Below are 12411 nucleotides of genomic sequence, written 5' to 3' on the forward strand. Positions count from 1 at the left end.
AATGTAATTCATGGAATTCCAGTGCCAGGCATGAAAAGAGATTGGTATTGCTATATTCTGTGAGCCAGTGAATTAAATTTTCTTTGAATTGTAAATATATGTTCCCAAAAGTATGTTTTTTCCTTTAAATAGGTTAGCAGCAAGGTAGTAACTTAATGCATTCCAAGTTTAAAATGCATTTATTCCATTTAGAGAGATTCATTTCATCCTTCACAAGAAAGTTTAAAACGTTTGAACTCATTCAAGATAAAATTATATTTTTTGCCATAGAGAAAATATTTTTAGCAATATGTAGTACTCTTAAACTCATAAAGACAATGATCATGTGAGATGCCAAATAATTGAAGCCCTTGCTTGTCTTGAACATTAAAACAAGGTAACCAAAGAAATGAGATGCTGTAGGCGATCCTGTAGCTAGGGATTATCTGCATTACCTCACTCCAGCTGTCCTCAGTGGCAGAATGAGTCAGAGCATTGCATACCATCAGATGTGATGAAATGAGATGCAACTCTTTTTTTAAAAAAAAACCTAAACAGTAATATAAATGCAGTTTGTCAAGATTTAGTGTCCTGTTTTTTGGTGTGCCTTGAAGTTGCTTGCTAACCTATGCATACATGCATATGCATCCGTGGTGTAACATGCCTCAAGGGAGTGCAGTTTTCATAAAAGTATTCTGTTCCTATTGCTGGTGGTATTTATATGTAAGATTTAGCTGAATAACACTGCTCATGCATCCCTCCTGTAGTGTGGTATTCTTCAGACAAAGGAAAGCAAATCATCTCAAGTTCCTTGTTTCATTTTACTCTGCTCCTTTCTGGCACTAGAGACTCCAGAAGTAATAGTGATTTCCTTCTGAGCAGGGCTGCTACCACTGTCATGGAGGGCAGTAAGAGAACGAGAGAAATAACAAATGTACCTGCAACAAATGCACGGGGTTTTTACATGCTTGTATGTTAGGGCTTGCATTCACTGAAAATAGGTGGGTTTCTGCCTGAGTTCACATGACGACAGGAATGTTAGCAGTTTTCAGATGAGTTAACTGTGAGGGCTGTAGATTGCCATTGCTTGCTAGGATTTTCTCTGAAGTTGAGCATCTACCCATTACTGAAGTGAAGTCAAAGCTTTGGAAGGGCTACAGTCAGCGTGGCAGCGTTATGACCAGCACTGGATTTTGGATGTTTTTGATGTGAGACCTGTCAATGATAACATACTTTCTTTTCTCCTCTAGCCCGGGTCGCTCCCCAGTTTCCTTTGACAGTGAAATAATAATGATGAATCATGTATACAAAGAAAGGTTTCCAAAGGTAAGGAATCACTTTTTTGAATAATGCATTCAATGAACTTGTGACCAAGCTCAGAATTAATTTGTTGTGCACATTGGAGAAGGAGCCCAGCTCTTACCTCTGATTTCCAAGCAGTGAAGTTTGCTGACAATTTGAAGCTGCATTCTCTGCTTCATACATTAATTCTGCAGTAGAAGAAATAGAAAAACTTTGTGTATTTGTGTATGTACATCATATTTACTAAACTTCTCATGTCTTTTATTGGCATGACAAATGCTCACAGGAATGAGGAGAAAGGCCATGCTCTGGCTGCTCAGTCCATTTATGTTGTTTATGAGGCCAGTGTCTCCATATATTTTGAACTAAACCTTGTCTTTTTCTTTAAATTCCAAACCAGATCAAGGCTGGAAAAGGGATGTTTTGCTTAGTTTCATATATACTTTAAAAAGCTATTTTAAAGAGTAATTTCAAAATATGTTGAATAACATTCTCTCATTATTGCTTGTATGACTGCATTAAATTTGCTTTATGTTGATCCAAACTTATTTGGTTTTGGTAGGTTTTCCACTTACATATTGGAAGTGCAAAGTTTTCTTTTAAAGTAATTCCAAATTATACTGGAGGTTTTGGCAAAAAACAAGTTTGCCCCTGAGGCTTTTGGTACCAGAGAAGCAATGAAGATAGATTTGGATTTCTAGAAAAGTCAATCTGAATTCAGTTACACTGAAATGTGCTGAAGTGATCTGCAGTGAAAACAAGTGTGTTTTTTTAAAAAAAAGCTGAATATTGAAATCTGTGGAATCAAGCTTTGAAAGTTAAGATCTCATTGAAATGAGTGTAGAAGATAGTGTATCCCAGAGCTGTTGATATGGCCATTCCTTCCTGTTCTACCAATAGCAAAAATAGATGTTTCTCTGGAGACAGGATATCAGGGCTTACAGTGATAGAAATGTCATGTGTCTATTGCTTGGGGCAATGATTTTCAGGTTGCACGGTCTTGCTTAAAAGTTCTGAGAACTGCCTCGTATCTTACGTCCTTACTCTGCAGATGCAGGGAGGAATACAGCCTCAGGACCAAGATATTTTTATGGTCATTTGCATTTTCAGAAAGTGTGTTCTGGTTAATTTTTGTTGTTTGCTCATGTGAACATAACTTTTGCCTATGGTATGTTATTTTTATTCTCAGGAAAATGCTATTGTGTTTTGGAATATATTTTAAGCCTCATGCATTTTGGAATTGCTAATATGTTACTTTAGCACCCTACTTGTTTATGTTTTAAGTTCTGGGATAGTAAAATTTGGGAGTAATTTCTCTTTATTCTGTACTCTTAGGCCACAGCGCAGATGGAAGAACGGCTGGCTGAGTTTATTGCCTCTAATGCTCCAGAAAACGTGCTGCAATTAGCAGATGGGGTCCTAAGTTTCATTCATCATCAAGTTATTGAACTGGCCAGAGATTGCCTAGATAAATCACGTGAAGGTCTTATTACTTCTCGGTACTTTTATGAGCTGCAGGAAAACTTGGAGAAACTTCTCCAGGATGTAAGTGCTCCCTGGAAAGTAGAATATATTATTTTGATTGAAACTTTAAACAAGAAGCCAGAGCTTTGATTTTAGGAGAGACAACGTGGATTCCAGGGGAAAGGCAGCGGGTGGGGGTGTCAGGAGATCTGAGTTGTTACAGTCTGCTGTTGATCTACCATGGGTGGATTTGAGCAAATCACTTCACCTGTGTACTTCATTTGTACAAAAGTTAAATATGCATATGAGTAAATCAAAGGCAGTCTTTACCATTTATGAAAATTGTGTTCATCCAGATGAAGGAAATTACTGAACTTTCCTTTCATGTACTTCAAGACTGAATGACTTATTAATTACAATAATGCCTTCAAGGAGTGAAAACACCATAGTTTGTAGTGTTGCTATAAATTTTTCATAAAAGATTTTTTTGAGCTGAACTTAATCCAATTGTGGGTTTTTTAGTACTTCGATGTGTTTTGTGGTGTTCAAAGCATATGAAAACACACAAGGGGGCACAGTTTTAATGCATGTTCAGTATGCTTCAGCTACTCATTAAAAATTGCTCTTTTCCTTTAAAAGGAAAATCTTACTAAATTCAAAATGTCTTGTAGAATTTATGCTATAGCTGTTGTGAAGAGTCAGTGCAGTTACCAGTTTCTGGGTCCAGACCTCCGTTTGGGAATGTCTTCCTAAGCTTTGGTTTAAGGAGACAGCAGGCTGAAAACACAGGATTTATAAAGATCACAGTCTCAGAAAACAGATATCATGGAGACACCTAGAAACAGAACACCTGAAATAATTTATTTTCTGTGATGATTTTTAATCTATTTGGCGAAGATGTGTTTATATGGCATTGATCAGTTTGTCAATGCACTGGCATGATTTGCACTGGTTTGTACCCCTTTGCCACTCTTTCCAGACATTAGAAAATGGCAGATGAATAAAAATACTATATTAATATACAATTAGTGTATGAAAAAGCTTTTTGAAAACTGCAGAATCTTCCCTTGTACCAGCTAAAATCTTGGGGTACCCCACTTATATGAGTGTGGCTCTAATTTCCCTGATATTTGTTATGCATGGGATAAAAATGACTCATGGGTTTTTTTGTGGTGTTCTGCCTCTGCATGGGGAATATAATTCTGACAGATCAAGAGAAGTAGGGAATATCTTCTAAGGGCCTGTATGGCTGTCTGCCGATGGGATATCAGTAACTACTGTGGATGCATTTAATAGTAAAAAATGTGTTTCCTGGTAAAAGTGGTGTTGTTCGGATGCCATGCAAGAGTTTGAACATTGATGCCACCACCCAGGGCTGGAAAAACTGCATCTAGTCAAAGAAAATGTTCAGTATTTGTAGTCTTTAAAAGAGAGGAAAATGTTTCTGGAGTTTGAGAGCGGCAGCGTAGCCTTCCTGAGCAGGATAAGCATCAGCCAGCCGTTACTGCTGGGCCCAGCGATGGCTGGCCGCGGGCTGGCGGAGGCACGTGGGCAGTCCTGCGTGTGGAGGGCAGGACCGCAGGGCTGGCAGTGGAAGGGGGAGATGGAGGGATTTCCTGCACCCAGATGAGCATGTGCCAGTGGGTCCACCTTGTATCTCCAGAGTTTGGAAGCAGGGTATTTGCACACGTCAGCTATGAAATAAGGGATCTGCCGTCTTTACGTGATGGTTTGGAAGTTGAGAAGGTTTCACTAAAAGTGGGTGCGTATGTTCGGCAAAATAGCTTACATTTCAAGGGGCGCAAGGGGACTACAGTGTGTTTTACTGCTTCTGGTAGCAGATACTTGGAGCTTGAAATTCTCCCACTCCCAGACTTCCGTCCTCTGTGTGTGGACAATGATTTCTCATAGCATAAGGAATTAAAAGAGCAATAAATTGGGTCTGGCCACTTCAGTCTGCACTTTCAGGCCTGTCTTCTGGCCTGAAGAGGTTAATCAGGGTCTCGGAGAAGGTGTGGGTCAGATAAATCTGCTTTTTCCTTTCCTCTCCCCTCCCTCAAAACACACTTCTTAAATATCCTTTCCCCCTTGATACTACATGCATTCTACTGCTACTCCTAAGTACAAGGAAATATGACATTAAACTGTTATTAGAGAAGATGCAATGGTCATCTCTGGGCTTGTTCAGGAATTGACATTCAGGGCTTACTTTGACCTCTTCCTTCTTAACATCTTCTGCAGAGTAGGGGTGAGAGAAGGGTCAACTCTTAAGTTTAATTGAATTACTTTAGGAAGTGAGGTGGGCTAGAGATGATTAAAAGGAAAGCTTAGAGAGACAAGGGAGGCAGAACAGGCTGGGAAGGAAGAGGGCAAAGAAATTAAAGACAGCGGAGGAGTGCCAAAGACTTCATTCTACATCTTTCTCATTTGTTTTTTTCTATCCTATCATAGTTCCTTGTCTTTTCTTTTATAGTTTAATATTTAAAAGCTACTTGTTTTCCCTTGCTTGCCAGTCTGTGCTTTGCCCTTCAGACTGCATTCTAGAAGGAAATAATTGGGACATTTCAGTCTAAATGTATAGAAACTGGTGATAATATATCTTTTGGAAGATTCAACTGAAACACAGGTTGGAGTCAAGTTTAGATTATTCCAAATTTGAGGGCAGGGACTTCACCTTTGCTTAGCTTGTAAGGTATCATGCAGAGTTACACACAATGTAAGTAATACCAACCGGAAGGTCATCAAAAAAGCTCTTCCACTTGGGCAGTTGTATGGTCTGTGCAGTAGGCTATATAGTTTTATGGTATATTTTTATAAGATATAGAAAAATTGGGAAGATGATTTATTGGTGAATAAGAAAATGAGCAGCAGCAGGTCAGCAAGTATGGGCAGGAATACCCATGGGTTTTCATACAGTTTTACTGTGAAAGAATGGATTCTCTTGAAATTCTTTTTTAAGGTGCTGATTCTGACATGTTGTAACAGACTAAACTTGCACAGTATTTCAAATCATAGAAAGAAAACGAGATTTAACGTCTTGCAGCTTGAGTCTACTTTATGTTGTAGAAAATGTATCCATAAAATAGCGTAACTGGGTATATAAATAATGAGCTGTTTAAATATACAAAACCAGAAAGCTTTTAAAAGTTTTTAGATCCTGACTTTTGTAATGAAGTACCAACAAATCTCATTAGTTATGGCAAATAAGATCTTTTCCCTTGTTTGGAGCATGAAATATTGTCTGTTAGCCAGAAAAACCTATTGCTTATTGCATCATAGAAATTATCCTGAAGAAAAAATGAATTTAAGAGATGTTCTTTATTTTGGAAAACATGAACTTGAATGTTACACTTCACACTTGAAGTTAAAAAATTGAAAAATAAGATAAAGCGCTTATAAAAAAGAATATATGACATTCAGTTCTTGATCTGTTACAGTGGAGTGGGGTTAGAGGATGGGATGGGACCTCAGGTTCCTGGGTAAAAAAAGGTTATAGTCAGTTATGACTTGGTTGAATTGACAAGGTAAAACTTTCCAAAAGAAGCTTAATGTCTTTTTTGTATGTGTAGCCAATTGGTGAGGAAGATGAAGGATTACAGGTGTTTCTGTGCATGGAACAAAAGAAAAAGGGGAGGGGGTTAGTATTATACTGCGGTGACTGATGCTGCACATTGGCAAATGGATATTCTGATTGGGATTGCTTTCTTAGTTTGAGCCTGAGTGTAAATTTATTGGTTCTTGGCATTGCAGGTCTATTGTTTTGGTTTCCATCAGTATATTAGCTCAATTACAGTGTTGTGACTTGCATATCCCAGTTATTGGTCCTGCTGAACCCCAGGGGAGGACAGTGATTTTAATTTCATGCCCCAGTAGCTACAGTTAGTGACGGATGAGTCTTTCAGAGAAGGGAATCGGTTTGTAAATTACCCATTGCTACCTCCTGTACACATGTCACTGGCAATGTGTGTAGGAATGGCATCAGCCTCTACCCACAACCCTTACAGCTTCTCCCTCCTCCCCTTGGGAGGCAGAGGGGGGGAAATCCTGAAATGCCACCAGCAACCTTCAGACAAGCGTGTCGTCATTGGGGAACTGCTAATTAGATGGCACGCCTCATACTAAGGCACATGGAAGCGGCAGGCAGTGCTTGGCTATATAACCCTCTGGTTTCCTGATGCTGTCCTTGGGACGGATTGTAAACAAGACGTCTGTAGGGATGTCCGGGCTGTCCTGCGCGAGAAGGAAACATGAAGAGGCAGTTTTATTGAGGATCTTGGAAGAGCAGCGCTGTGCAGAGATGATGGCTGAGTGGCTGTTACAAGTTGTGTTTGATTTTTGTAATCCTTTTTTTTCCTTTTGCTTTTCTCTATCATTTGGCAGTCGTGGTCTAGCTTTTCATTTTCAAAGTAGACACCTGATTAAATTAGTTACATTTTTAAATGATTTTGCCTAAATTGTTGAAAAGGAGAAAAAAAAAGGACTTGATTTGAAAGAATAAGTTTGCTTCAAGAGTATAAATGGATGCAAAAAGATGAATTGCTATTTTTTGCGTACTATAACTTAGGTGGGGGGGGGAAGGACTTTCCAATTGCATGGCTTATATTGCAGATAATACGAAGTTGTTGATGTTTTATTCATTTCAACACAGCTAACCCCTGGTGATCTGGAATGGCTTTTCATATATGAAAGCATTAATTTCTTTCTATAAGTTATATTTTAACTCATAAGTTTGCGTAATTCATTAGGGTTCACAGAGTGAATACTAATCATCTTAATTTTGATTATTTTCTATTTTATAATCAGAAAATGCCTTTTAGTTAGAAAAAAATCGCAACTTATTTCAGTGCTTTCAAAATAATCTTCTTTATAAGGCTCTATAGCCAGGAAGCATCTCTGATGTTCTTTTTAGATAATGAACTAGCAGTTACATTGTTTTCTTCAAGGTTAAAATTCTAGCCATAGCTTATCAGTGCTGAAGTAAACAAATAACATTTCTTATTCTGACCTGTGTCAAAATGAGAAATAATGAACTCTTATTTTTTTGCTTGGTAACAAAGTATCAGGGATATATTATTTAAAATGCTGCCTGTGTGTTTCTAGCTCTGAATTTCTGCTTTGCTGTGTTTTTATTGTTCTTTTAGGTGATCACCAGGGTGATCTGACTTCTCACCCATATATGTCTTTTTCTTAGATGGCGCTAATGAACAATGCTAAATGAACCTTTTAGTTTCTTACTGTTTGCATCCTTGTTGATAAAATATCATTCCTATAAGCAGTTGGCTCATTGCCAGCATAAGCTCATTGGTTAAGTTCTGGACTTTATATTTGTGGCTCTGCTAAAGCCTAATTTTTAGACTTTGGGGAGAAAATAGCTATACTTTGTTTCAGAGTTTTTACATGTCATTGGAACCATCTTTTATCGCCCTGCAGTGAAATACAGATTTATTTGTGCTTCAGGACTCATAATGTAACCATTGTGGGTTTGAGCAAAACAGTAATTTGGGGGCAGTTGTTCAAATTTGTCTTTGGTGGGCTTTTTTTAACATTTGTTTTAGTGTGTTTATTGTTATAAGAAGACAGACTGTCACACACACACATACCTTGAAACTAAGCCTTGAATTTATACTGAAATCTAGTAAAGTAAAGGGGGTGGACAAGAGTAAATTCTCTGAATAAGGTTTCTATATGCTCTTTGCTTGTGTGCTTGGTCTTACATAGCATACAGTACAATGCTGTAGTTGTTCAGCAGGATTTATAAAAATAAATAAAGAAAAACTAAAGTTTAGGTTTTTCTTGATGATGAACAGAAGTATTTCAAATTCTAGCTAAAAGTAAAGCCTAGAAACATGTAGCTGTTAGTAATTATCTAGATGTCAGTATTGTGTGGAAGGTAAAATTGAAAAAAATTAGTATTCCTATTTTAATTTTAAAAATAAAATTAAACCCACATAATTTCTAATATAATTGATAGGGGATATAATGTAAATAGAGCCTTTGAAATATCTCTTGCATGATAAAAGGAGTCAGCTGTAATGGAAAAAGCTGTATGTTACTTGGCATCCTTGAATGAGCTGAGATCATTGCCTGCCTTGACTCAGTCATGCCTTTGCTGCTGAATTACAGTTGCTGAGCTGGTGATTGCTCTGTGTTCAGCATTTGACATATAAAAATGAAGAGTTCACTGCTAGGACCGTAATGTGATGTTCCGCTCTCCACAGGCCCACGAGCGATCCGAGAGCTCCGAGGTTGCCTTCGTTACCCAGCTTGTGAAGAAGTTGATGATTATCATTGCACGACCAGCTCGGCTGCTTGAGTGCCTGGTAAGTTTGGTCCTCAGGAGAGTGCATGTATGATCTAAAGAGTCTGGTGTGTGTTTGAGGAGATAAGGAACACAAAGCCTTCAAGAGAAAGCTTTAAATTCTCATAAAAACATTGATTAAAAATAAATCAATATTTTTAAAAAAGAAGTACTAAGTGTCTTTTGCATTAATATAGAAGTATCTTTCCATTCGAGTGTCAGCTGCAACAGCAGCTGAATTATATTTTGGTATAAAGTTTGGGGCTGAGGGGCCAGATGTAGCTGTTGACATCATTTCATGCTACTTGATGCCACCTGATTTTCTGTGTGTTGTTAGCACGTACGGTGAAGAGTGTGTAAATGTATGATGTGCGTACGGTGCCCAGAGAGTCATGCTAACAAAGAACTGTCGCTAAGGAAGAAGTTCCCTTCCATGATATAAATGGTGTTTGGGCTCTTGGACTGAAACTCTTACCATAGACCCAGCAATTGCAGAGGAACCTGATGTCAGGTTTTCCAGCTGTGAACACAGAGAGATAGGCCAGTGAGAGATCCAAGCAGATTTGGAAGCCTGTGGTTGAAATCCTTTTCAGTGTTATTGGACTATATGGAAGAGCAAGTCTCGTTGCTTTTTTAATAACTTACTCTGGCTAATAAGAACGTATTCTTTTATTTAACTCTAGGAAATGGTGAAAAGTGTATAGGCCATCCCAATGAAATAGGCCACTGTGTCCTGAAGTTGTGCAACTCCAAAAATATTTGTGCAGCCGGAACGTGCATTCTCACTGTGATGCCGCAGCAAGAGGGTTAATATAATTCTTGAGTATATATGGAAAGAGGTGTTCAGGCCTCTGGTGTACACAATGTTGTGGTGGTTATTGGTTATAGAGGTCAGTTCTGTGACACTATTTCAAAAAGATGTTGAAAAATTGGTGAGAGTGTAGGGAAGTCACAAAAAAATGTTTGAGGGCTGGAGAAGGTGTCACAAACATATAGTAGAAACTTACGAAATAGCAGGATGAAATTCCTTGGCTTGTGTTACGTGAGAGGTCAAAGCTCGCAACGTAATGATTCTTTCTGGACATAAAAATGACAAAGCAGCTACATTTGATTGATACATTAAAGAAGTTGGCTAAGTTAGGAATCTGTGGCTGGATATAGATGTATAGTTAACATTTGAAGTACATTGCGAGCAATGTGCACAGGGGTGATTTTATCACTGGAGTCACTGGCAGATAAATGAATTTTGCAGAGCTTTCTATGACAAAATAGACAAGAGTGGGCCAACCTTTCCGATGATACCTGTTTTTGAAAACATCTGCTGAGGTACTGGTGAAAACACCGGTAGACTTTGGAGGGTTCCCTTATTCCTCCTCCATGACTGTCAGATGAATTCCTTTGCTGTGAACCCTATAGCGCAAGGAAGACCATTGTCAGTGATGAGGAAGTAGGCCACACAATTATAAAGACAGATCACAGAATCACAGAATCATTAAGGTTGGAAAAGACCTGTAAGATCATTAAGTCCAACCATCAACTCAACACCACCATGCCCACTAAACCATGTCCTGCAGTGCCACGTCTACATGTTCCTTGAACACCTCCAGTGATGGTGACTCCACCACCTCCCTGGGCAGCCTGTTCCAATGCTTCACCACTCTCTCCGTAAAGAAATTTTTCCTAATATCCAGTCTAAACCTCCCCTGACGCAACTTGAGGCCATTTCCTCTTGTCCTATCACTTGTCACTTGGGAGAAGAGACCAACATCCATCTCACCACAACCCCTTTTCAGGTAGTTGCAGAGAGAGATAAGGTCCCCCGAGCCTCCTCTTCTCTAGACTGAACAACCCCAGTTCCCTCAGCTGATCCTCATAAGATTTGTGCTCCAGACCCCTCACCAGCTTCGTCACCCTTCTCTGGACACGCTCCAGCAACTCAATGTCCTTTTTGTAGTGAGGGGCCCAAAACTGAACACAGTATTCGATGTTCAGCCTCACCAGTGCTGAGTACAGGGGCACGATCACCTCCCTATTCCTGCTGGCCACACTATTTCTGCCTACACTTACTTACTCAAGAAGTCTCCACTAGATTACGTTGAAAATTCTGGACACGACTCCATTCAGGCTGGGATTCTTCGGCTTTCAAAACTATTTTTGTGATTGTAGAGGAGTTTTGTGACTCCAATTATCTTGGAGTTATCCAATTATCTAGGACTTATTCAAAGTATCCTTTGGAAGTGAAGACAATGAAGAAAGCAACTAAATTTAAGCTTATTGTGTTTGTATTTGCTGTGTTCACCATTGTCATTTATGCTTGTGTACACTCTACTAATGTAGGAGTAGTGTACTCATCTAGGAAGGCATGAAACCTCAGTAAGTTTTGTGAACCTATCTCTATACCTGCAAGCAGATCCAAACTCAAGCCAGCTTTTAGCTGCAAATCAGCAGGTCTCCAGGTTCCTTCACTGTCTTCAGCACCTGATGTTCTGGAAAGTGAGTGGGAGCAGGTGGAAGCCGTAAAATCATTGAGATTTGAGTAATGAACGCCAAAGCATGTAGTGACAACCTTGACAATGAAGTGGCTAGACTTCAAAACATAAAAATAATATTTGTATATTAGTCTTTTCTGTTTATTTAACCTGATTGCCTTTCTAGCAATTTTTTCCATATACATGTTTTATTCTGCTGACATGAAGACTTCAGTATTAATGTCCCTTTTATCCTTAAAAGAACAAGAAATATAGCAATGGATAGTCTACCATTTAAATAGCTTGAGAACTAAATTTCTTTTCTTTTTTTTAACGTATTTTTTTGTAATTTAACCTCTAGCTTCATTGTTTGTGAATTTATAGACAAATATTCTAAGATTTAATATTAATTTTTACTTTAGTAACACAGCTCATTCTTACTTCTTCCTTGTATATGAAGTAACTGACCATATAGATAGTGGTTGTGATGGTTGTGATTATTTTAATGGGGGTGAAGGCATTTACGTATTTTAAACTTCAGTTATTTGACTTCAGTCTTTGTATTACCAGTTGGACTGTGAAATGCTTATTTACGGACTGAGTCTCTGGGGCTTCAAGAAAATAATAATGTGTTTTGTGCATCACTGAAACCATCTTTTGGGGAAAAGTATGTAATTTATTCATTTTTCAGATTATTTTTCAATAAAATTTGCCTCTGCTTAGTAGGGATCATTCTTCCCTATTTAAGTAAAACTGTATTCAGATGATTAAATAAATCTACTAAAAAGAAGACAGAATTGGAATTTGTTTAATTTCTTAATTTTTTGTATGTTTGAATTTTTGGTCACCAGACTTTTTTTTCTTCTGTCCTTCACTCACCAATAAACGACCTACAGCTGT

At 38.3% G+C, this 12411-nt stretch overlaps 1 protein-coding gene across 1 annotated transcript in view; it reads left to right on the forward strand.

Annotated features, from left to right (window-relative positions):
• MAST2 (microtubule associated serine/threonine kinase 2) overlaps positions 1 to 12411 on the forward strand; it is a 198370-nt gene that overhangs the window by 151279 nt on the left and 34680 nt on the right. The window contains exons 12-14 of the mRNA XM_059821971.1: positions 1230 to 1305; positions 2617 to 2826; positions 8964 to 9065. Of these exons, the coding sequence (XP_059677954.1) occupies positions 1230 to 1305; positions 2617 to 2826; positions 8964 to 9065 (388 nt within the window). The remainder of the gene's footprint in view (positions 1 to 1229; positions 1306 to 2616; positions 2827 to 8963; positions 9066 to 12411) is intronic.

The sequence above is a fragment of the Gavia stellata genome, chromosome 10 (assembly GCF_030936135.1).
Source record: "Gavia stellata isolate bGavSte3 chromosome 10, bGavSte3.hap2, whole genome shotgun sequence".
Classification (NCBI taxonomy): domain Eukaryota; kingdom Metazoa; phylum Chordata; class Aves; order Gaviiformes; family Gaviidae; genus Gavia; species Gavia stellata.